The following is a 26,451-nucleotide window of genomic DNA, read 5'->3' as shown; positions in this document are numbered from 1 at the left end:
TCTAGCTAACTGCTACCATTAATAAAAATTTTAGGAAAGTTATATCATTTGCAACAATTCCCCCCTTTGGAAGTGATCTTAACTATTTCTTTTAAGATTACTTCCACGTAACTCACTGAGTATTTAGCAAGATTTAAGACACTAAAATACAATAATCGCTATTAATAATCTCCAACAAACAGACTAATTTAAATCCCCTTTTGCAAGTTCTCTTTTTTTATTTCTGCACCTCTCTGTATTTTATATATGAGAATTCTATACATTTTATTTAAAACCCTGTTTTAGAACCAAAACCACAGAAGTCTGAAAAAATGGTACCTGGCCTAGAAGAAACTGTTAATATGCAACTTTATAGACAAAAAGTTCCACATAGTGAAACACTGTAAATATGAGTTTGTGTTATAGATTTGTGTGTAATGTGAAATCCAACTTTGCGCATGCACATTAAGAACATTAAATGGGCTACCAATATTTACAATTGCAACACAGGAGGGATGCTTTAGCGTCTGGTTGTTCAGCTCCCAGAAGATGCTCCTTTGCCACATATTGAGCTGTATTATTGAAATGTTATCTTAGAAGTGTTAACAGTTACCTTTCAAAACTCACAGAGGATAATGAGGTATCTGAAGACTAGAAGTGGCAAATATGCCAGTCACTCTCTCTCAAAATTCCCTTCAATTCCTTGAAAACTTTGATAACAAATCCTCAGGCAAATTACTATTTTGTATCTAGAAGATAACAAGGAGAGTAGTTAACGGCCAACGTAGATCTCTAAAGACAAGGTGTATAATATCAATCTGATATCAGAGCAACAGAACAGAAGTGACAGAATAACTACTTTACCATAGTAAGACTTCTAGCAGTATCTGTATGAGATTCTCATAAGCAAACTAGGGAAGCATGGCTGTGATGAAATTTCAGTAATATCCATCCTTGGAAAGTAATAATCACCAATTCTGTGTCAAAACAAATACATTTGAGTGAGGGTTCAAACATCGATGTATTTTTCCTGGTCAGTTCACTGTTTTCTTTTACCACCTTGGTCACAAAATAAAGAGTACACTTATTAATTCACAGCTGTCTGACACTGGGAGGGATTAGAAGTAGTAGAAGAAAGTTTTTTTAAACGGTCTGAAAAATGGACAAAGTACAATGCAGGTAAGAACAATATTCTACAAAAGGAAATAACTGACTGCACAAATTCAGGATGGGGCTGCTGGACTATGTGGCATTTCTGTAACACAGAGCAATGGTGGTCACAGTCCCTGACAAACTGAGTCAGTGTCGTGCTGCTGCCACAGGAAAAGGTGCAAACAGCAAGCATTATACTTGTGTGTAGAATGGATACATTACATGCATAAAATAATTCCTGTACTCTGCACTGGCAAGGCCTAAGCTAAACCCTGCGTCTACTGAGAAGATTACAAAGGATGTGGCTATCCTAACAGTTGTCAGAGAGAAAAAAGGGGATGGCAAATAATTTGTTTCTCATATTCACAGTTTAGAGCACAACTGTGAATTTGGTTTTGTGAACTGAAGTAGATTTAAATTAACATAAGACAAAACAGAAATAAGACAAAATATTTTAAAAGGCTAAAGAAGTTCTAAAAATTATGCAATCTCTAACATTTAAGATTTTTTTTTTAAAGTAGTAGCAAAGGGGTATAGTGGATCTTAGTCTGAAATAGGAAGTTGGATTAGATTATCTCCAGGATGTCCTTCCGGTCTCGTTTTTCTGCAATTCAATACTTTTGCATGAACCTGGGTAGGACAAAATTGAGAGCTCAGTCCAGGTGGTCAAATTTGTTAATGCCAAATGCATGGCTTTACTTGAACAGAGGAAGTTGTGAAAGACATATACACAGTTATGGTGGAGAGTGTAGCGTTATTATTTCTTTGCACTGCTCAGTAAGGCTGCTGGCAACCCACACAGTCTAGTCTGCAAAAAAAATCTTAGTAATATTCCATTTGTGCTCATTTCTTATGCTTGTGCTTTGCCTGACCATTTCAGCTATATTTTTTTGACTGGCTTTAGTTATGAGGAAAGATGAAACAAAAATGTAAGAATTCTGGCCACTTTGTATTTAATATTTAATTGATTAAAAATCACCTTGGCTTCAAAGAAGAATTGCCATTTAAGTATGATTTAGAACTTTTATTCATATGGATATTTTTAGCTGGTGAGGACAGGAAGTCATCGTCCCAGGCTACAGGACTGAGAAATTGAAATTGTGTAGATTGTTTTTCCCATGATACGAAAGTCCTTTTTACGCTATTTTGATCCTACTTTCTAAATCCATTTGTATAGAGATCATTTACCTGTGATTCATCATCCTTCCCTGATTGAGGTAATTCTTTAGTCTCCTTTTGCCACTCTTCTTCTGTGATGTTTGTCAGGACCTCTAATATCTGCAATCAGCCCAGTCAGCTTTTGGTATTTCACGGGTGTGCCAGCTACTGCTGCAGTGCATGAAAGCAGAATTTTACACCATAATTGCGATACAGGTCTATTATATGGTTCCAGAGTGTGAATTTACAGGGAAAAGGAGGAACTTAATAGGCTGGAAATCCCTCACTTCACTGCCTTATGCAGCGCACACACACTAGGACTCAAGCCTATTCTACTGCAATTCTACTGTGACCATGGGCAGCTCTGATCCACATCAGAAATCAACAGAAATACCATCATTCTATGACCTGATGGTACAGTAGAAGAATGCAAATGGATCCCATCACCAGAACTCATGTTTTAATTGAAAGTCTTCCCCGGGGATTCTAGTCTCTGTGTTTGGATATTCTTTTTAAGCTTTCACTCCAATTTGCATGCCTCCTGTTTCATTTCTCCTTGGCAGAAAGCCAGCTGGAGGAGCATCTCTGCACTGCAGTGAAAAGCTGCAGCTCTGGAAAGCTACCATGTCAAAAATAAGCAGCAAGACTGAATCACCTGAAAACAGAAGGTACATCTACTAGCTGGTATCAAAATATCTGAAAATCTTTCATCTTTGTGTTTTGTTGTCATGTTTTCCTTCCATGATCTACAATTCTACTTTCATAACAGAATTTAATGTATGCTGGCATTTATTTGCAGGTTTATTGCTTTATTTACATATCTACCTGATCAGTGCAATCCCCAAGACAAACTAAATTGTTGCTGCTATGCAGGTTACAACACAGAGAAATAAATTAAACCCTTTTGATACATTAATTCTCTATTTCATAAAGATCATAGCCAGTGGTGTCACTACAATTTAATGTGAAAAAGACCTATTGCATCATCTCCTAATTTATGTTGAGAGCTGGAGCACCTTTTAAGATCTCAGTTTGAGAAAACTCCCTAAGCTAGTAACATCAATTGTAGCCTGCAGAGATAAATATTCTGTATTTTCCTCCCTTTCTGTGGTTGTCTTATTTCCTGATTATCTTCTGTTGGAGTCCTGTGACACTATAGGTCCACATATGCTTGCCAAAATGCCGACTGTCAGAACCCTCTGAGGTTTCAAGTATGTCCTCAATGCAGGCTTGGTGTGTATGAGGGAGCAAAACAGGGCAGGACTTATCTGCCCATCAAGTTCCTAAACTGTAGTTCTGAAAATCTTGTGGACTGCAGGAGCAGAACCTGACACTGTTTTAGGAAATGCTGCACATTATTGCTGACTTGTTTTACCATAGCTGGCTTTCCTGTCAGAAAAGACATGGGTTTTTTAATCTGAAACTACTTTCTGGTGCCTCTCCCTTGTTCAGCATGCAGAAGTCTCATACGTTGGGGTTGCTTAGCTTTTGCATATAGAAACACAGAATCATCAAGGTTGTAAGAGACCTTCAAGATCATCCAGTCCAACCATCTACCTGCCACTGTAAGCCCTAAGCCACTAAAACCACATCACCCAGCACCAGATCCAAACAGCTCTTGAACACCTCCAGGGATGATGACTCCACCACTTCCCTGGGCAACCTGTTTCAATGCCTGACCACCCAAACAGTGAAAAAAAGTTTTCTGATATCCAGCCTGGATCTCCCCTGTCTCAGTTTGAAGCCATCTGCATTGAACTGCTTTGGAGCTTGGCTGGCCAGAATTGTGAGCAACACAGACTCGGGCCCTGAGTTAGGCCCTCTCCAGTCAGTCCAGAGAGTAAGAACTGCCTGCACCGTGACCTGTCAGCAGAGCCATGAGCAGCTCTCACCAGTTTTGCACTGGTGGCTAGCGACGGTCATATTGTTCTTGTATCTTGTGTATCTGGAATCCAGGAAATCCCATGACTTATCGCTGGAGACCATTACACTTGTCTTTATTTGAACAGGAAGAACCACCAGGAAGCAATGAAGTCCTGACCTTCTCACTGCCATGCAATGGAGGAGAGAGAAGGTGAATGATGCTGCCAAGCCTTGAAATCTCTAGCACTGATGGCTTTCATGATTTATTGTGGGTATTGCAGCAACTCAACACCAGGCATTTAAAAATCTCCGTGGATTTCTCTATTGAAGTAACTTAATTCTAAACTAAACTAAAAACATAACCAACTTCTCTCCACCTTCTTTCAAAGGTCTGAGCATCCGAGCTTGCCGCTCTGCTGCTCTGTCCATCCTGACGGAAGGGACCAAGACCCCGCGCCCCAGCGCTGGCGGGAGCTCACCGGCAGCCGCCGTGCTGGCACGACCGGCCTCGGACCGGCAGAGCTGGGGCGACAGGGCCGGGCCGGCAGCGGGACTCCGGGGCCGGCCGGGGGGCGGGGAGAGGGCGGGGCGCTGGGCCCGGGGGCGGGGCCCGGGGCACCGGCCACGCCCCCTCTCCGCAGTACCTCAGGCCCACGTGCCAGCTCGGCCAATCAGGGAGGGACTCGGAGCGCTTTAAGAGCCGCGCGCCAGTGAGCGCGCGCTGCAGCAGCGGCCGCGGCGTTGCCATGGAGACGGCGGCCGGGCCGGTCTCTATGGACACGGCGGCGCGGCTGCCGGGAGGGCGGCGGCACGCGCTGCTCGCCGTGATCGGGGAGATCGGGACGGAGCCGGAGCGGGGCGCGCTGCGCGGGGCCCTGGAGCGCGGTGAGCAGCGGCGGAGGGCCCGAAGCGAGGCGGGGGCGGCCCCTGCCCCCGAGCGCCGCGGGGCTGCGCGCCTGCCGCGGCCGTTCCCGCTGCCGCCTGGGCCGAGGCGGAGCTGCCGGTGCCCTCCCCGCCCTGCGGTACCACCGTCCCGCCGCAGGGCTTCGTTCCCGCTCTTCCCGGAGGGATGGCGGCAGGGGTGGAGCCTCGCAGGCAGCGGCTGCGGGAAAGGTCGAGGCGCTACTGGGGCCGCGGGCCGGGGGCGGAGGCCGCGGGCGTCGGGCGGGGCCCGGGCGTCGGGCGAGGCCCCGCGGGGTCGGGCGGGGCTCGGGCCCCCGGCGCAATGCGGGCCCGGTCTCTGCGGCGGCAGGCCGCCTCCGTGACGCGGCGACCCGACCGCACCTGCGGACGGCCGGGCAGGACACGGCTGTAGAATTTTTTTCTCCCCTGAGCATTCCTTTATTTGCTTTAGTGACACGCAGTTAACGCTGTTTTCGATTGTCTTAAAGCTGGAAGGTATTTCATGGTTTTCTTTCCCCTCGGTCTCTGTTTTATTAGTGGTGCCAGGGACAGCTGTGAACAGGGCTCTGTTGTGATGTGGCTTCTCCTTGTCTACAGAGCAACTGCATGAACCAGAGTAAGGGCGGACAAGCCACACTATGCTTCAGGAGTGACACAGTGCAGGATAGGGCTGTCATAACATTTTGCTCCTTTGTTATCCATGTCCTGATAGCACCCAGAGGCCTCAGCAATGAATTAGTCTTTGTATATTAGATACAGTGTTGTTTAAAATTAAGGGAGGAGGTGGTGAGATGGTAGTTCTTCCTTTGTGGCAGTTTCTGATAGTTTCTAGCAAAAAGAGAAAGGATAGGTGCTCATCTACATCGTGACCTTAAGGGAATCCCTGTTCCAATAAGCAGTTAGTACATCTTCAAGAAAAAAGGTCACAGCCTTCTGTCTCTGTGTGCACTTCTCCCCCCGCTCCCCATTTCCAAGGGACATTGATTTGAAAGATGCCAAGGATAAGTCATAACTGTTGGCCAAATTATGTTATTAGAGATACTTCTGTGACTGTTTTCCTCTCAAGCATCAGCAGTACTGAGGAACAGATGGACAGTGCAATTTAAGAGAGGGATGGGTGTAAAAATGTCAGATCTTGTCTAATTTCTCTACTTCATATTTTCCAGCTGTCTCTGCTGGCAGGCCACTTACTAGCTGCTTCTAGAGGGGTGTTTCCTGCCTTTTCCAAGGGATGGCTTTAGTCAGTAGAGGTAGATGAGATTATGACAATTTGGCCTCTGAAAGACCCTCTTTGAGGGGCTACTGCTTCCTGCACAACAGGGTGATCATCTTCACTTGGCACTTCCCTGAACTGATGTGCCAACCTACACCCTTATCCATTCTATGAAACTTTGAAATAGTGACAAATCAGACTGTAAACTAGTGGATGTCACTCGGATTCTGCAGTCATATGCTGATAACCTGGAAATTCCCATTGCAGAGGAAAAAGAAAACCATTTGCAACATAAATTGTAATTGCCACAGGAGAAGTAAATTCTCCCGTTGGCCTTCACTGACTAGAAACCTGCTGAAATTCTGCCAAGTGCAAACACTTCTTTCATTTGCATGAGAGGGAGCCATTTCAGCAGTATTGGTAGTTTACTAAGAGTAGAAGTGAACTATTTGGGGAGCTGTAAACCTGGATTTCAATCTTTCCTCTGTCACTGACATGGAGTAGGACCTCCAGCAAGTTAGAGGAGTTTTCCCCACTACGAAATGGGAGAATGACCTCTTCTCGAAATAGACCAATATTTGCAAATTGGAAGAAAGATATGAAAAACGAGAATGGTTAAAATGGCAGCGGAGTCTGGAGATCTGTCTAGTCAAAATATTATGATTTGCAGATGTCTGTATTCTTGATTCAGAGACTTCAAGAAATGTGGAAATGGCACACATATGATGATTTCTGTTTCTTAAGTGTTAGGTGCTAGAGAGGGCTCACATGAGGGTTGTGTGAGGGTAGAATAGGCTGCTGAGCAGTGAATGCAAGGGAGGAAAAAGCTGGGGTTTGTTTTATGTCTGTTCTGTTGGCTGTGGCACCCTGTCTGCGCAAAAACCCCCAAACAAACAACAAAGTCAACACCCAAAGAGATTTTTTCAGTCTACAAATCTCTTGCCCCAACTGATCCAAGAAGTATGTTTTATCCAGACTTCTTTCTGTACCTTGGTTCAGGAGAATGCAATAGTGACTATAGAACGTTACAGAACCTGCTTTTTTACAGGTGTAGAGCTTTGTAGGCTGTGACTTGAACCTTGGGATGCTTGAATGACACTTTTTCCAAAATGCTGTCTAATAAATAATGGTCTTTTTTTCTGTTCCTGTGTGACTTCTGTCTAATTTTGAAACCATATCTGGAAGACTAGGTCTAGTATTAGGAGGAAATGCCAAATCTTTTAAGCCAATTACCTCAGCAGGAAATAAAACATTCACAAGGGCATAGGGAATGAGATGGAAAACTGATGAGTAACATGGTCCCTTACCCAGGCTTTTCACGTGCAAAGAGCTTGAATGTTTAGAAACCTTATTATGGTATAGTCTGCACTCTCATGGCAGAGGATTCTAATCAGCAAGGGCAATGCTCTGACTCCTGTGCCATGGAGTGATAAATTGGAATTGTGGCAAACTGGGAGAGATTATAAGTAACCTCAGACTACCTGTAGGGGAAAAAGGTTGAATAAATACAACAGTGAGTGAAATAATTTCACTCTTCCCTTTCCTTGCTCAGAAAGAGCATCTATTCTTTCTGCATCCTAGAGGATGTAGCAGTACCTCAAATAGCACTTACTGCTGCAATAGGACACGATGACAATGACACAGCAGCTACAGTCAGCAGGATTTGCCCTGCAGAGTGCTACCTTTTTCCTGTCTAGGTCAAAATGTTCATCAGTACTGCATTAAGATGCTCTTATACTGGACATTTGTTTAAACAATTGGGCTGTCTAAGAATGTAGCATAGAAAAACATTTTGTTCACCCTCTTGCTCCCTGTCTTTTATTACGTTTCATTTGTTTGTATCCCATGTCCAAACTGAAAGGTGCTGATAGGTTGTTTTGTCTTGTTTGTTTTTCCTGGTTTTTTTTTCTTAAGTTCAGAGGATTTATGGAGGGTTTTTTGTGCACTCTGCAGAGCAGACTGTCAACTAAGCTCTATTAGTCTGCTGTGTCAGGTGTCAACAGAAAAAGAAACAAACACAAAGTTTTCTTTAGCTGCTACAGGCCCTGAGACCTGTGTGATGCAATGATTACTAACTCTGTCTCGGTATGTGTAGAAAGCTGGAGCTTGTATCCTCGAGAATCCTGTCCTGCCAGAGGCCAGCAGAAGCTGTTGCACAGCCTGGAAAACTAGAACTGCAGTAAATGGGAATGATGTCTGCATGAAAAATCAACATGTGTCCCTTGAAAGAAAGCAGATATCAGAGGCAATAAAACTTTTGCATTTTATGCAAGAGAGATGGTGGAAGAACTCTCAGGGAGGACCCCATCAATAAATACTGGGGCTGAAATTCTTATTTCAGTTAGCCTTAGAAGTCTGTGGCATTGGCCTTCAGCATCTGTACTTCAGCAGGCATGAGCACCAGAGGCTGGAGCAGGGATTCATGCTGATATCCTGGTTTTGTTCATGGTGCCATAGTGTAGTGTTGCACCATCTAGGAGAGGCTCTTCCCTACTGGGATGCGAAGATCTGTGGTCTGTAGTGTTTGGTGTCTTCTAGAATGTACAACTGTTCACACTGAGGTCTGAAGGTGACTTCCCCAGTATGGCTTGGTGCCACTTGCTCTGGGAGCAGACGCAGCTTCCTGCTGTGACATGAAGGCAATTAGCTTGCAAAGACTATATAGATTAAAGAGCAAACTCAAAGGGTCTCAGTGGGATCAAGGGCTTTGAAGGAGTGATTAGGCAGAGCCAGTTGTGGGGAAGCTTTTGTGACTTGGAGGATGCACAGGCTATAAGAGCAGAGAAACTGGTGTCTGAGCTGTCAGTAGCATAACCAGCCAGTAGCCCATCTCTGGCTGGTTATGGCCAATGCTGGACAGCACGGAAGATGTAAAACTAACACTGTGTATTTGCTTGGTTAGACAGTAGTGTAACTTATTTGGCCTCATCCCTTGTAGCTTATTGGCTTCCCTTGCCTGAAACCCAAGTTGAATGAAAACTTTCTCGCTGCATGTCCTTCAGGGAGCAATGTTTTATGGAAGGTGAGCAACTTACAGCCCTCTGCTTCTGAAGGCTTTCTTGATCCTAAGTATGCTCATCTAGAAGAGCATCACTAGTCCTTGTGTGTCCTATTAACTTCTTTCTCAGTTTCCGTTTCTGGAGTAGGTGAAATGACAACTCACTGTTTTGTTGTTTGTTTTTTTTTTCCCCAGGAATTCGTTCCTGGAACATTAATACTCTCTACTGTGACCTGAACCAGCAACTGCGGCTCTTTGTAACCCGACATCTGGCTCAGTTTTCTTCCGAAGTCAAAGGTCAGCTTTTTGGTTTATAGCCATTAACTTTTACTTCTGTTGGGTCTGGGGAAAACAAACAAACAAACAAACCAACGACAACAGGATAAAACTGATTGTGATTCAATTAGTGACTTGTTTGCCCAGGATTCTGCAGAACTGAATGCTAAAGAACCATCTTAAAGGTATGTTGGATGCAATGAATTTAACTTAGAATTACATATCTTATTACAGAGAACGGTGTTGAATAGAAATATGTGCTGTTTAAAAGCCTATTAAACCAGTAAGTCAGAATTCGTCTGTCCATCTTCTGTACTTTATTGAGGTGGCACAATACAGTTTTACTTCATTAGCTATTTACTATCTATGCGAGTAGTATGTAATAGTCAGATGACTTTCTGAATTCCTCTTCTTGAGGGCCTATCTCCCTTTCTGAGAACAATGAATGAGAGCATTATAAAAAATCACATTAACAGGTAGAAAGTGTGCTTACCTAGCTTGATAAAAGCTTTAACTCTGATTATAATACTTTTATGTAATGTATGTTAAGTTACTATGGTAAGCACAGATGACACTGTTGTGAAATCTATTTTATGTAAGACTGTCTTATAGCTCACTGTATGTTTTACACTCTTGTCAAAGCTTCTGAATGTATTTTTCCAGTTGAGAAAGCTGTTCTCCTAATGGACAGCTGTGAAAGAAAGTACCTGGACTCTTCTCAAATGTACCACTGACTAAGAGGTCTCAACTCTCCTGTGACTTTTTAACATGGGAATGAAAAGTTGCCCTCCTTGCAAGGCAATGTGTGCATGTGTATGCACTTTAGGGATTAAAATACTGTGTATGAAACACTCAGCAGAAGATCTGTCTTGATTTGAAGCAGCTGTAACAGGGCCTGTGGTACAAATAGACCAAAGCACTAATAAGATACTGTGAGTATAACATTTCCCCAAGAATTCTTCTAAGTCAGAGTTGAAATATCTGGATTAATATTAGCAAAGTGTATCCCATTCACTTCCCTTGCTTGGTTTCTGAGGAGCAAAGGGTGATGATCATGTTGCCAGTCTATGAAGACAGTTCCATGAGGAATCTGAGGAACTGCAAGTCTGTTAACCAACTATCAGGCCTATTGAGCAAATCAGCAGCAACTATAATAAAAGGCAGGATTTGTGTCTACCTGAGAGGAGTTCTGCAAAGGGAAGTTCTGCTTTTCAAATGTCTTGTAGCTCTTTAAAGAGATCAGCAAACTTACAGGTAAGTGATTTAATCTACCAGGCAAAAATGTTTTGGGAATCTAAGTCCCTGAAGTCTGTTCAAGGAAGCCTATAGGCCACAGAATTAGGGGCCAGGCTTTGGTATGTAGAAGTTACTGAGAGAAGGATGGGTAGTAAACAGAAATCCTGATGTAAACTGTCTGTAGAGACTTGCAGCTTAACATGGTACTAGGCATGCTGCCACTCTTGGTCAGAGCTCCTTGCCATCATTGCACATCTGCAGAGTTTCCTGTGGGGCTATACATTCCTGCTAGCTCTGCACAGTATCTCTTTTCTCTAGTACATTTTTGGGGAAAGGAAAAGTGTAGCCAGCTCTCAGCTGCTCCTGTTTCTGATGTGCTTAGCAGTAGACTTAACTCCACGAATATTAGCAGCTGCTTTCAGTCTGACTAGGGGGTTTAAAATAGCTCAACAGCCATCCCAGTGATCTTTTCTTTCAAATTATACTTTGTTGGCCTTCGAAAAACTTTTTATAAATAGCTAATGACATAATTGAAAATCAAGTGATTAAAAAAACACCATTCAGGTTGAATTTGATGGAACAAATTCTTGAAATAATGAAACATTGATATATGCTTTTCTTGCCTCTGTGAAAGGATTATGAGAACTATTAAACACTTTTGAGTATTAACTTGCATTTTTCTTTGCAAACTTAATGCTTTATGCTGAAAGCCATGAGGGTTTGTGTAAGAGTCTAATAACTAGCTGCCTTGCAGGCAGATGGCCTTCAGGCTCTGAAGCCTTTCATGTTCAACCTAATACTCATCCTTCACATCCTACTGATGCCTTTGTTTTACATTTAGTGCCAATTGAGGATACATCTGCCACAGCTCACTGAGAATGTGGCAAAGTTACATTACAGTTCCTAAAGGCAGCTGCCTTTTTAGATGAGCACTCCTAGAAGGCTTTTAACTCAGACCAGGAGAAGAATCTGTTTTACTGCCTCTGTGGAACATACAGGCGGCTACAAAGGGGATGGAGGCTTTCCCTTCACAAGGGGCAGACTGCAAGTTGCATTGGGAGAGTATTCAATTCAGTAGGAATTTTTTTTTCTCCTGTGAGAACAATCAGTCACAGGAAAAACCTCCCCCGGGTCATGGTAGAGTCCTCATCACTGGAGGTTTTTAGGATGTAATTGGACAGGGTGCTAGATAATACAATTTATGTGTCTTTTCCCATGAAAAGTTGAACCAGGTTATCTTCTGAGGATCCCTTCCAACTTGGGCTGTTCTGTGCTTCTGTGAATTCAGCTTTGCAACAGTGAAAGGACAGGGAGTTTTACTCCTGGCACAAACCAGGTTGATATTAACTTACAAATCTGATACCATGCAAAGGCAAATACACAAGCCCACCATGCACATCTTAGTCTCAAAGTCTGAATTTGATCTTCCTTTTACAGTAACAAATATCTCATAGGTCAATGTTTTTACTTGTGCAAGTGAGTCATCTTCTTCCTGGAACGTGGAATGGCTTGGAGTGTCAGTTTATGCCATGTGCTTTTTCCACTGCACTGCTTAGTTAGTCTTCAGTGATCAGTACCAAGTGCATGACAGTAAAAAAAGCTGCCTTGTTTATTCAAATCATAACTTCTAGATAGTACAGATGATAAGATTGTGTGTTCAAGCAAAAGCTGTTCTAAACAAGAGGCAAAAGACCAATTGCTTGTGAAAATTAAATTACAGTGAAAGTGTGTGTTCCTCACAGCTGTGGCCTCTTCCTAGAGAGAATTCTGTAACATAGATCATTCAGTGATGGATTTTGTTCAGCTCTTGGCTGTTAATAAAAGGACTGCTATATCCTTAATTTGCATGTTCAGGTAGCAAAAAGTCAGTAGCTAGCACTATTTTTTTTTTCACAGATGCAACAATGATTCTTTGAACTTTGGATGTGATTTGTAGTCCTTGAGCAATTAACTGTTCTGCATCTTTTGTCTGCCAACATACTTCTGACCAGAGAAATACCAAAGTGAGCATTTGTCAGCTTCTGTGCTTCTTCCTCATGTGCTTGAGGGCTGTATTTACTCTCATAGTAACCACACTGAGCATGACCTCAAAGATCCCATCAATTGCAGTCTCCTAAAATACAGTTCCCCATGCTGTAAGTGCAGCCCGTGTTTCTTGTTGGTACATGTGGCTGCAACAATCCCAAGCATTGTTCTTTCCTCCTTTTCAGTTTGTCTATGGATACAGTGAGAGCATGAATCACAGTGCAGACTTACATGACATGCCTTATGAAATAATGATTGCACTATATCAGTACAACCTTTGAGATTTTGACAAGCTTATTTGTTTTTTATTAAGAAGTAAGGTCATATTTTCTGTAAAGCCACACTGATTGACATTAATTTAGTATTCTATTTGAATCTTTACTGCTGATGGGTTCTCCAGTCTTCTAGGACTTAAATGCCAGGGTGCTGGAGTTCAGATTGGAACCTGAGAGCTTCTTAGTCAATCGTAGATCTTGTACAGAAATTATCTTTTTGCATTTACTTGGTCTGATTGCTGCAATCTCCCACCACCATTACTGTTAAAATTTGATCGTCTTTAAAATATATTTTTATTTCTTTCAAATACAGAACGGGAATATTTACTGGATATTTTTGGCTCTATTTGACCTGCAGAGCTTAGTTTTAAAACAAGAGAGAGCACAAAAGTGAAAACATGAAAGACCATATATATAAAACTTAATTTCAAAATGCTGCTTTAACCATCTTTAGCAGATGTTTTAATGGTAAGAGAGCTTCTCTGGACTACATATGAACTACATATCCTCAGGGTTCTCTTTGAGAAATAACACTGGTCTGCATTTCACACATCTGATGCCAGCATACTGACCCTGCTTTAGCAAGTTGGGCCAAGGAGTTGTCAGGCTTAATCTGTTTGCCTTTTGTATTTCAAACTGTTCCTTTGTTCCTGCCATGAGTGCTGTGGTTCTCACTATGACACCCAAAAGTTACGGGGGAGGATAAGAAACCAGAGCCCCAATAAGCTATTTTGCACTTCAGCTGGGCAGAGGCTCAGCAAACAACAGTTTCTTGCTTTTGTGGTGTTCTGCCCAAATGGTGTTACTGACTGAAAGGGCAAATGGTGCTTCTTTTGCCCTAAAATTCATGTAAGCTTTAAACTGACCCTGTGCAACTCACATTTCTGTATGTATTTATTGTATATTTGAAATTGAAGCTGAGGCTTCAATGAATCATACAGATCTATTCATGGGAAGCATCATTCCTATGAAAGAAGTGATTTTTCACAGCTGCTGTGGTTCTGTTAAGCTCCTCTGCTGAATATTGAGGGGAAAATTCTGTTCAACTTTCTAAAAGCAAGTAAGATCAAAGGAAATGCCTTACTGGTTCAGATCAGGGGTCTACCAAGCCCCAGTGATTGCCCTTTCCCCCTCATAGGTCTCTCCCTATCTATGCACAATGCTAAAATGAGGGACGTTCAGACCATGAGCAACTCCTTCTAGTAAAAGCTGTTTGATTCCTCTTGAATCTAGACTCTACAAATGCTGTCTGCCTCCACAGTCATGTGTAGCAGCAGGTTTCTGAAATTCACTGACTGCTATCTGGAGAAGAAATTCCTCTTCTATTTTTATTTGATCTAGCTTTCCTGGGTGCTCCCTAGCTTCTACCGTTTGAGAGGTAATGACCCCATCTTCTAGCTTTGACTTTTTTCTATTTTATTTTTTTTCCTAAATTGGAGAGTTCCTTTTGAGACTATTATGGTAATGCCACTGTTTGAACATTTTAATCATTTTGGTTATCTATGCTAACCTGAATTGATAGACACAACACTTTATGATCTTCATAAGGAGCAACAACACGCATTGTTCTCCCAGATCTTTTTCCCTCATGGAGTTCATGAAACTTTTAAAGAATTGAAAAAACTGATCACCTGCAAGCAAGGTCCATTACTTATGAACTTTAGCAAAATATTGGATTCTTTATTTTAGTGAATACTCAGTGTTACTGCCTTTCTATAATTGTGGACCGTATTTATGGTGTGGTGCTTGTATGATTTCTTGTAATACTTGAAACTATAAGATTTCCAATTCTCATCCTTCACTCTTGTTCTTGAGTGATATCACCACAAAGCAAACCCTGCTACCTGCACTCCAGACTTCAGCAGCATCTGGAATCTGGCTGGCTTCCACAAAACTGGGCTGAGGCCTGTGCATGGCTGGCCCAGGGGCTGGAAGCTGGGGCCTCTTGATGGAAAGCTGCAATGACTGTTAGGGCTCAGCATCTGAGTGTGCAGATGGCATTTTTTCTGACAACTCGGGCATTTCAAGGGTCGCAGGTGTGGTTTTTATCAACTTTATATAAGTTCTTTTAATTTTATTTTTTTTGTCAGCAAGGCACCTGCCATCTTTTAGTGTGTAACCCGTTTTAATGCTTCTGGGTTTTATTTGTTGTCGCTGTTGGTTTGTTGTTTTTTGAGGTTTTTTTTGCCTAGGGAAGTGTTTTCTTTACATTGATGATGTGGATTTATTCTCTGTTCGTTGTTTTTTTAATAAGAAGTGTTTAAAAGTTCTGAGTGAGCCAGTTAAAACCAAAAAAAAAGGGGGGGGAGGGGACATATGCTTCCACTCAATGCCAGCAGAAAACCAGCAAGGGCTGTTGAAGACATTTTCTCCATCTTGTCCAGTGACTGAGAGCTGTTAATTTTATAATGGTTAATGGATGATCTGTATGATGCAGAACAGTTCTTTAAACCATGCTCCAGTAACTATTTCATGTTGTCCATCACAGTAGTTGCACACAGAATAAGGGCAGGGGGGAAGGTTGTTGGTATTTGTGGGTTTGCCTTTATTTTTTTTTGTGTTGCAGTGACATTTTTTTAGCTTGACAAAGGCAGCATTCTCTTGGTGTCCATGTGCATTGTAAGCACAGCAGCTGCCGTGACAGAGGGACCTCCCAAATAAAACAAGTTCTAATACATGCTGCTTTTGGAGTCTTCATGTTGCTCCATGTTTAGCAGAGGTGTTAGAACTAGAGATACTTAGTACTACAAGCTTTGGGTGGTTTGGGTTTTGGGTTTTTTGGGGTTTGTTGTGAATGCTGCTGGGATTCTGGCATCAGTCACATCTAGATTTTGGTAAGGAAAGCCTTGGGAATGTGTTGTGTATCATTATTTTGCCATAGCTCTATGCACTTTTCTCTAGTATCCCTAATGCAGTGGCTTAGAATAGGCTTTTTCAGTCCTTGTCAACTGGACCTTGCTAAGACAAACAAGATGAGCCAAGGGGAAGAAGGATTAAGTAGGAAAATAATCTTTAACATGTGACAGTTTCAGCAGCTGTGTATAATTTTCTGACAGATTTTTTGGTCTGTTTCCCTCTCCTGTGCTGTGAATGCAGCTCCCCAGTTCACTTCCTTTGCTTTTAAAGAATCCCCGGTACTGGTGTGGGCTCACAGACTGAGTCTGTGATCAGCTGCTCTCAACTCCTGTTTACCCAAGTGTTGCACTCAGGTTGGTAGCTTTGGGTGCTCCACGCTGCTGTCGTTCAGGGGCTGAGGACCAAGGCTGAGCCATTACCAAATGCAATCTCATGGTTTGGCTGTCAGGTTCTGCTGTACTTCCCATGGTGGCTTCATGGGGTAGAAAGCCACTCACAGACAGCGAATGTGCCCTATCTCACTGCTCCAGCGCAGAGTAATGGGTGGCATTTATGTGCCAGATGCCAGAGAAACAGGCCATGCCATCAGCACTAGGTGCTCCTGCACCCTGGCAATGGTGGCAGGCCCTCAGCAAAGAGGACAAGGCTGCAGCTGCTGCTCTGCTGCACCCTGCACAGCCAGTGGGACCCAACGGAACTCCTGGAGTGATCTCATCTAGAATCTGAGCTGCTATTTTGGGAAATAAAATCTTCTACTAGGTCCATATTTAAAAGAGTGGAAAAACAGTGTGGACAGCGCCTGTTAATCCTATTTTGCACTGAGATTAATTGTTGTCATGTGCTATTGTAATTTTAATGCCATAATTCCTATCTCCTTAGAAAACAGATGTCCCACAGTCTGACTGGCTCCGTTCCAGGATTTTGCCTTGCTTTATTAACTATGGCATTGCTGGAACATGTGCCTGTTTTTTCCCCCTGTAAGAATTTAACATTTCAGACCAGAGGCAGTGTTTTCCCCTCCTGATCTGATGTTGCTTCTTTCCTGGGTAATCTGAGATTAAGTGCTTTTTGCTTGATACTGAGAAATTATGATTTTCCTTGTGCTAGAAAATCAGGAATTCTGAAGTGGAGTTAATGGGGATCATTAAGGGCTTGTACCTAGAGGTTGCTTTTGAAGTACCAACTTATTTTCATTCTCTTCTGTATAGTGGAATGCCTTGCTGCTTGATTTGGAAACTTCAGGGGATTGTGTGGACAGGCAATCAGCTTTTCCTGATTTCTTGCTATGACACATGTTACTGCAGAGGATCCACACCAGATCCCTCACCCATTCTGTAATTATTTTCTTTTTAATTTTTTTTTTTTTTTTACTTTTTGCTTTATCCTACTGGTCTGTGTGAAACAGTAGTGGAACAAATGGGTCAATTCCTGAGCTTGAGCTTTGGAATACGAGGAACACTGCAAAGAAAATTTAATTCACTACCTGAAGACAGTCTCCTGTTTTTGTTTTAAACCAAATACATGTTTTAGGTATTGTTTGTGGGTTTTTTGGGGGAAGTGTTATGATTTTTGTGTTTTGTACACTTTTAGGTAAGGTGTTCTTCTTTTATTTAAATGCTTCATTGGTCTGTTATAAACCATGGCTAATTATCATAGAATCTCCTGAGTTGGAAGGGACCCACAAAGATCAAGTCCAACTTCTGGCCCTGTACAGGACATCCCCAACAGTCCCACCATGTCCCTGAGAATGTTGTTCAAATGCTCCTTGAGCTCTGGCAGCCTTGGGACCATGACCACTGCCCTGGGGAACCTGTTCAGTGCCTGACCACCTTCTGGGGGAAGAACCTTTTCCTCATATCCAACCTAAACCTCCCTTGACACAGCTCCAACTGTTCCCCTTGGGTCACAAGAGTGAAGAGATCAGTACCTGCCCCTCTGCTTCCCCTTTTGAGAGCCTGATGAGCTCTGCCCTCAGTCTCTTCCAGCTGAATAGACCAAGTGCCCTCAGCTGCTCCTCATATGGCTTCCCGTCAAGGCCTTTCACCAATTTTGTAGCTTCCCTTTGGATGTTCTTTAACAGCTTTAGATCTTTCTTATACTGTGGTGCCCAAAACTGGCCCCAGGACTTGAGGTGAGGCTGTCCCAGTGCAGAGTAGAGTGGGGCCATCACCTCCCTTGCCCACCTGGTGATGCTTTGCCTGATGCCCACCAGGACACTGTTGGCCCTCCTGGCTGCCAGGGCACTGCTGACTCATATTCAACTTGCCATCGACCAGGACCCCCAGGTCCCTTCCCACAGCTGCTCTCCAGTCTCTCATTCCCCAGTCTGTCTGTACATCCAGAGTCGCCTCACCCTAGCTGCAGAATCTAACACTTGCCCTTGTTAAACTTCATATGGCTGGTGATTGCTCAGCCTTCTAATTTGGCAAGGTTCCTCTGCAGGGCCTGCCTGCCTTCAAGGGAGTCAACAGCTCCTCTCAGTATCATCAGCAAACTTACTCAGTATCCCTTTGAGTGCAGAACCTGAGTCATTTATGAAGCGGACTGTGCCTAAACAGAGTACTACAGGCACACATGTTAATTAAAGGAAAATGTTCAACATAGCCAAGAATTCCTGCTGTCATGGGGGGAAATGGTAGAGAATGAGCTTTCTGCCATAGATGTTCTGTATGGGGCTCCTCTGCTGCAGGGGCAGTGAGACTGCTGTGGTGGAAAGCTGAGCCAGTACAGGTCACTGCTGTGGTCGACCTGCTCCCTCTCCCATCCTCCCTTAGGACTGGTGTGTGTGGGAGCTGCTGGCAAAGCTGTCAGTACCATGCTAGTGGGGGAATTCCCGATGCACATGAGAGTAAGTCTTCACAAACCAGACTCTGCTGATATAATTATTCAACTAGAAATAAACCAATGCAGTTATTTTCTACTAAGAATTAGTCCTTATGCATGGCACAGACAAAAATAATGCTTGGCGAGGTTTTTTTCTTGGTTTTTTGCACTTTATCTCCATGGATAACTAACTTTCCAATTTTGCAAGTTTCTTTGCTCAAAGCTCCTAGAGTTGAAATCACCACAGTCGTGATTTCTAAAGTTAGAACTTGCCCCATTAAATTATTACTTCTGCTTCTAAAACCAGACCTTGTGGTTAAATGTTGTTGGCAGTTCATGGAATTCAAAATCTTGAAGTGCATAGAGAGGCAAAGAATAACTGGGTTTGTCCTGGAACAATCTCTTTTATCCTTCAAGGACAGAGGGAGTACATTGAGCCGAGCCAGTCCTGCTGTACTGTCTGTCATACAGAGTGATTTGAGGGGTCAAGATCTCTTTGAATGGACCTTGAGAGATTAACCCTTTAATTTGATAGGAAAGGAAAATAACGATGAGATCATTGGGAAGGGTTGGACCTTTCTTCAGGACACAATGTAAAACAAGCATATTTTATTGTTTTGTTTTCTTTAGTACTTTGTGTTCTGGTAGATGTGAATATTTTTCTTTGTTTTCTTTTTAAAAGAAATACTAAGTCTGGGCTGTCCTTGAGGTAGTAGCTTGGGAATAACTCAATGTTTTGGACTTCTCAGGCCTTTGTTAAATGGCTTTGGTGGAATGCATTCTGAATCCATGTAAAACAATAGGGGTTTCCCCAGTGATATTGGTCTTTATCTGTAGAACGTTTTAGGATAGTTGAGCTGGATGAGACTTAAATTTCTGATAGTTAAAAAAACAAAAAGGAAAAGATCTCTCAACCTCTGAACAACATAATAGGACAAGGATGTACTTCTTTCAGATGACCTGACCCCACTTGTTTTATTCAGATTTTTGTAAATTAAGGCCTATTCTGGATTTTGTCTGCCTTCACTTTGACAGTAACTATTGAGGAAATTGGTAATGGCTATTCACAATTTGCCTTCAGGTAAGTGAATGGTTTGGGTTTGACCTAATCCTACTTCTTTGCCTTTAAAATTCTAGTGAGTTCTAATGATTCTGTAGAAAAACCTGCAGTAGACAGTTAGACTCCTATAAAGAAAATTCTCCTGGGATTGCTGTTATGAAGATGGCATTTGCTTGTATTTTTATTCCTCTTTCATGGGGATGAATAATTCAAAGTGGTTATTGATTTTTTTCCTTCTCCCCCCTCCTCCATTTGGTTTCCCTCTCTGGTTTCAACTGAGATACATCCTTGCAGGAAAGCATGTGCTGCAGTGCTGATCTCATCATACAGGAGAGCATAAACCCAAGAAGGAATAGTGCCTGAAATGGTCGTCCTGTTTGATCTATCTCTAAAGAAATTTGCCTATTTCTCATATTTTTTATTTTTCTGGAGTAGCAGGTCTTATAAGCAGAAAGTAACTAGTAACCATAACATCCCAAACATACACACAATTTACTAGCACTAGTTTGGAGGGACTAACATTCTATTCATGGCTAGGCTTCGTGAATGAAGATTTGGGAAGGGCTCTACCCACATTTGCTACAAGTGCACTGGTGGCTAAAAAGGCCAGTACGAGATAGACAAGACCGGTTGCAAAAGGCACAGCAGAAAGACTCCTTAGGTGGTGTTGGCAAGACACGATTCTTTCTGTGTGGTCTTTTCTCCTCGAGAGTGATCCCGTGTGTGTTCTCAAAGGAAGCAGCAGCGTTATAGACAGTGTGTCTCCAGACCTCCTGACTGGAGGCCAGAGTAGACCAGTTATGTTGATCAACCCCTGGTATGGGTTAATTAAAAAGTCCCTTTTTTATTTTTTTTTAGCAAGTCCTCAACAGTCATTGACCCAGTCATATAAACATGGCAGTATATCCAGTGTTATCAACTTTCCCAAATTTATGTTGTCTTGGAAATTTTACTTGTGCCACTGCTAATTCTAAATCCCACTCTACCTTCTCCCTAGCCTTTCTCTGTCAGGCTTAGCTCCTGCCTGCTATTTGCATCATCTTCACTGTTGCCAGTGAAGCTTGTTGCCTCTTTCCTAGGATACTGTTGTGATTTTGTTGAGCTGTCCTACCAGGCCCTGTCTGTAGAGCAGCATGGCATCTGCTGCCTGGATAACTGACAGGGCACCTGCTGAATCAGTGCCTCTGGCCTGACACTGTGCTCTGTAAGACTGTTAACAGCCTTTGCGCCTCCCTTCAGGCGTTGGAGACAGAGTTAAAACAGCAGGTTCCCAGGAATCCAACCCTTCTTGGGGCAGCTGGTACCTTTTACAAGAGATTACTGTCTGTTTCAGAGAAGGATTGTGATCTGAGGAGGTTAGACATGTCTGGAAAGAAAAAAATAAAAAATACCCTCTGCAGGAAAAGGAATCTTGCACCAGGTTTTGGCTCTTGTAGCTTCTCTCACATTGCCTTGATTGCCTGACTTTCTTTCAGTGACAGACTTGGCTTGTCCCTTCTCCTTTGCTCTCTGTGTCTGAGGGGAGATATAGAAAACTTTGCTGTGTGTGCATGCCTTTGGGTGTGGGTGCTGGCCTTGGCCCAGGCTGCTCAGGAGTACAGCCAACTCCAGCGCTGATAGAAGGCATGGGTTTCTCTTCAGGTAGATATATGCTGCTTATTGGAAACACTTGAAGAAGACTTTCCTTGAACTCGGTGTAATTAGGAAAACACTAGGGTTTTATCCCAGTGTCACTAGGAAATCACTGGAATTTGATCCTGGTCGCTCTTCCCTCATTGCCACTCTTCTGGGTGCTAAGGAGTCGTGCTGCACTCGTACAGAGACACACTGCTGTTCTCACTGTGCTCTGGTATTTGCCTCAGTCCTTCTCTTCGTGTTCCTTCTGGCTTTTTAGTACTGCTCATGTTTGCTCCAGTTTCACAGCCTTGATTTATAAACCTCTTTATCCTTCCCACCGAGAGTTCTAGACAGGTCGTCTTCTGTCATTTTCCCTAAAGCTTTTCAGTTGCTGAGTTAAATTAGGATCACCATTTTTAAAACCTTATTTTCTGGGACAAGAGGGACCAGAGTGTTGGCGCAGAAAACTCACAGGGTTCATGAATTTGTTTAAAGTAGGAATTGGAAAAGAGGCTGGTAGCAGGTGCTGACAGTCTCTGTGGACCTGCATTAGGGATGCTATTACCACAAAAATAAAACCTTATTTAATGAAGAAAATGATACAAAAATAAATGGATGGCTTGGGCTATCCACCTTTAAACTTGCAAAATTCCACATTAGAGCTGCTAATTCTCAATAGCTCAGATAATCACTCCTTGGGCCCTGAAGCATTATAAAAATGAAAAGATCATTCTCAAATTAAGGAAGAGGAGCCTAAATATGTAACTGTATTGGACCTGCAAAGCAGCTGAAAGAATAAAATAATTTAGGGATCAAAGGTTCCTTTAAATAGAACTATACAGACAACCAAAGGGTTGTCACTGCATTTCAGAAATGGTTATTTAAAAATAAGAAAACTTGACAAAATGTGAAACTAACATTTAGTCAGAATTTAAGAAACCAGAGAGATTAAAAAGATACAAATATCTGTAAATAAGAAAGGAGATAGGAAGTAGGGAAGCCTCACTAAACAGTTGCAGAGAAAGATGCAGTACTCAGCAAAAACAAGTATCCTTTAGAAACATCCTAGTAAAGCCTGCAGAAAAGAGTAAAAATTGCTGTACCTAGACAGAAATGAAGATAGTCAAGAGGATTTTAGAAGTGATTTGCCTAAGACTTGAACAAGTCATCAGTTCTTTTGGTTGACTGAAAGCAGATAACCTGTGGAAGTCAGTAACTGGATAGTCAAAGCAAAAAAATCTTCCAAGAGGACAAATGCAAATAAATCCTTGTTCTTCTCAGCAGTTTTTCTCTGTCCTGTGTGCAGTGGTAAGAGCCGTGTGCAAGGAGAACTCAGAAGCTGGCATGCGTACTAACGGAGAGATTGGAGTCTGTGGCGTTCAGAACTCTGCTTTTCACACAGAAGTGTGGGGAAATAAATATATTTAACTCAAATTTAATTCCTGGGCTGCTCAGGCTGGGTCAGGCCATGCTTATTCTTTGTCCCAAGACTTTTCAGAAGATAGTGTACTCTTCATTAGAATCTCTTTTCTCGTTAAAGCCTTTGGCCTAAAGTTGTGAAGAAAATCAAATGTATTTGAGCTTAAGACAGTGGGCAGTTCAGAGCTGTTGTTCAGAGAAGCATGACCTCTAGAGTCATTGTAAGTCTTATGCTTTAGCTATTGTTTTGGAGATCTCATACTTCATAAAGACACAGCCTTCACTCATATAAAAATGTTTTAAACATCACAGTAGATAAAAACATGGAGATGTGTCCCTGGCTCCACCCTAAGCTTTGAAAATAACAGAAAAACATTTTAAGAAGAGACTTCATATTTATGCTAGCCTGAGGGAAGAGCCTGTCTATAGCTTCTTAAAATTTATGATCCAGAACATTCCTGACAATGTGATACTGACTCAGGTGTGCAGTGATGAAATAAGTGTTCACATTGTTAACAATTTAATTCCATATTTAAGTCCATATCCTAGTCAGAAAGAAACTACTCTTAACATCACAGGATGCTTTGAGGCCTTTTCAAAGCCATGTGGACAGGGAACAGAATTCTTCAGCCAAAAGACAGGATCTTTGTTTCAAACCATAGTGATTTGGTGACTGTTGTCTGTTTGACAAGATGGACAAAGGTGTTTTGGGTTTTTTTAGCATAAGTGGGAAAAGCTCCACCTCTCTTTTCTAATTCAGTAGCTGAAATAAATCTGTCCTTGCGTCAGAGAATAACAGTGTCTTTATTTCCGTGTTTGAATGGTGTTTGGAATTGAACATCAATGAGCCTCACCTCAGCACTGGTTCTGGTGCCTGTTCTGTGAGGTCCTGTAACTGTGAGACAAATCTCCTGATTTCCTGAAGGACTGAAGAAACAGAAATGTTCCTGATCATAGCTCTGTAGGTCTCTGTGGCTTTAGAAAGGTGGAAGTTGAAACTGGAAGCTCAGTGCCCTCTTTTTAGGAACTGGAAGAGCCTTGAAGATTGGTGAGTGCCTTCCTTGTTAGTGCCCTTTTTCTTCTGCTTTTGATGACTATTTTTAAACTTTTTGTTAAATGATAGTTTGTTGTTTTCTTCACAAGCTGAAAAGAGATTATCTGCAACTATTAGCTGGTCATGAAGGCAGGAGGGCTGCCTCAAACAACATGTGTGCAGGAGGCTTCTTAGGCCACTTCTATAACAGGTGTGGGGTAAAGGCAGCAGCTGCTTTAAGAACCTCTTCAGGTTTGAAAAGTGTCTTACTGGTCAAGCAGTACACATATACTGAAGAACTGTGCTTTGTGAAAACCACCACACCTCATCAGTGACTTTTCTTTGTTAAAAAACACTTGCAAAGTACAGAAAGATGCATTCCAGTTTGCTGTGGCCTGAACATGTAACCAAGTGTGGAAAGTGAGAGGTAAATTAGAGACAATAGATGCATCAGCCTTCAGGCATTAATTTCATAGAGATAGCTATTTCTGATGTCAATTCTCAACAGCAATTGGAATATGCTGAATTTTTATGGCATATAAAAAAGATTTTGAGGCAAACAAGATAAGAGCATGCCACAATATTAATGAAACAACATCGTTTCCGTATAAAACAAGATCATGGATGGAAGATAAATTGGCCTGTTTGTATATTCAAAAGCTTTTAACCCAGTTATGGGCATCAGACTAGTTCATGCTTAAAAGTGTACTTGTATGACTGTTAACAGGAACAGATTTTGGAACAATTACTAATATCAGGAAATGTCCTAATTAGACAGTAAAATCTTATTTTGTGGCTTGAAATAGACTGTATCAATATAAAAAAATACAGAAGGAGATCTTGCTGCTCTAAATATCCTGCTAGGGGCGAAATTTGGTCACTGTTGCAATGGGTGTAAAAGAGGAAAAGGCTGCAGAGTTGTATGTCACTGTATGAAATGGCCTGAGATGTGTGCCCTTCCTGTGAGTGCAGTGTGAGCTGTCATCTTGGAGTGCTCTGAAAAATCTACTAGTGGCAGTGCAATTTCCAACATAGATCAGTTCTAGACCAAGGCTATGCTACCCCCCTCCCTCCCTACCTGCACCAGTGGCACTGCTCTCTGAAGGGACAGACATGTCTCAGTGTTGTGGGTTTATTTGGAAAGTCCTGAAGAACTGCCCAATGGATGAAATTGTCCCTGGGCTACCACCTGGGCAGTGAAGTGGATGATGTTGAATATTAAGAAGCCTGGTTTATATGAAGCAGGAGTAACAAATACATCCTCCTGCTTTGTCTTCAGCACTGCTGCATAGCAGTACCTTCTAGGTGATATCCTTTCCTCACCTTGTGCATCTTTAAGCTGAAAAAGGGGACTGCATGTTTGGCTTGCAGTCATCTCCATCCCTACCTGTTTACTTGGCTCTTTACTTCTGACTCCTTATTCACTTTGACTGTGCAAATCTCTCCAGCTTGTGTTACACTGGTTATAGTGGGATGACAAGCACAATGGTTGGTGACAATGACCCTGTTTTGAAGAATGTCTGTTGTGATGCACAGGGGATGAGAAAATGAATCTGAAGGGATGATGAGCAGAGGACAGTGGAAGCATGGACAGCAAAGGTAATGTATTCATTTTAAGGGGATAGGAGAGGGGCAAATACAGCCTGTATACATCTGGGAAAAAAAAAGCAATTAGGGAGGAACCAGTCCACTTGTGTCATGTGCAGGGGTAGTAGTGTACAGGGAGTACACTACAATATATATGCTCTTCTGTGACTTCATGGAAATCAGTAAGCTTTTGCTGACTGGCGACTAAAACTTTCTAAATCTAGATTGAATATGCTGTTCCACACTTATTATATTAAGGATCAACATAAATGTCTTCAGGCTACCAAAGAAAAAAAAAGCCAACCTGGAACATGCAACACTTTTTAAAAGGACTTGGAGAGACCTGGACACCACTAAGATAAATGTTGAATTTGTGTTCTCAGTGGATGCTGGCAGATATTATCCTAATGCTGTTTTTTACCATGGTGAAGGAGGTTCTTACCAGCACCACTGTTAGAAGAAACATGCTCCAGATCTGCGTGGGGCACATTCCAGCCCACTAGGAGGGGTTCCCAGTCACCACAGCAGACTGACTGGCATCAGCAAGTTGCTGGTGTCACTGCCTGAGTGTTAGAACTGTCAGACAGAAGTCTGGGACATGACAGATGTAATGAAGCAGCTCAGCACCTCCCATAGCACGGAGCTATTTTTTAATAGTTTGTCCCTTGAGAATTTTTTAACCTTTGGTCTTCTTAAATAGGGTGTTAAGATGAGGATATGTTACCTGTGCGAAACATACAGAAATCTAAGATGTTTGATTCCAGTGTGGTAATTTTTCCTGAGGTTCACAAATATTTGCCACTGATTGGCATAATCTGAAAGTTACAGAAGGTTCTAATTTAATTTTTTTTTTAATTTTTAAAACTTATAACAAATTCTGGGATATTTTTATTCCTGAGCATTCCATTGTGTCTTGAAAAATCACTGAGCAGGGGACTTGCTGTAGGGCAGAGAGGACATCTCCAGCTTTCACAGTTA

At 42.3% G+C, this 26,451-nt stretch overlaps 1 protein-coding gene across 3 annotated transcripts in view; it reads left to right on the top strand.

Moving 5' to 3' along the window:
- Nucleotides 1-4,910: 4,910 nt before the first annotated feature.
- Nucleotides 4,911-26,451, top strand: part of MAP1A (microtubule associated protein 1A) — a 56,708-nt gene continuing 35,167 nt past the window's right edge. For 2 of the 3 annotated variants that reach the window (XM_027688205.1, XM_027688208.1), the window contains exons 1-2: nucleotides 4,911-5,037; nucleotides 9,462-9,563. In XM_027688205.1, coding sequence (XP_027544006.1) covers nucleotides 4,926-5,037; nucleotides 9,462-9,563 — 214 coding nt within the window. In that variant the 5' untranslated portion in view covers nucleotides 4,911-4,925. Of the gene's footprint in view, nucleotides 5,038-9,461; nucleotides 9,564-9,607; nucleotides 9,728-26,451 lie in introns of those variants that run through there. The other variant, XM_027688206.1, reaches the window with a different exon arrangement.

This window comes from Neopelma chrysocephalum, unplaced genomic scaffold, assembly GCF_003984885.1.
Source record: "Neopelma chrysocephalum unplaced genomic scaffold, ASM398488v2 Primary Assembly neopelma1_75, whole genome shotgun sequence".
NCBI classification, from domain to species: domain Eukaryota; kingdom Metazoa; phylum Chordata; class Aves; order Passeriformes; family Pipridae; genus Neopelma; species Neopelma chrysocephalum.
The sequence above is the reverse complement of the archived record's forward strand: the minus strand, read 5'-3'. Positions and strand labels throughout refer to the sequence as shown.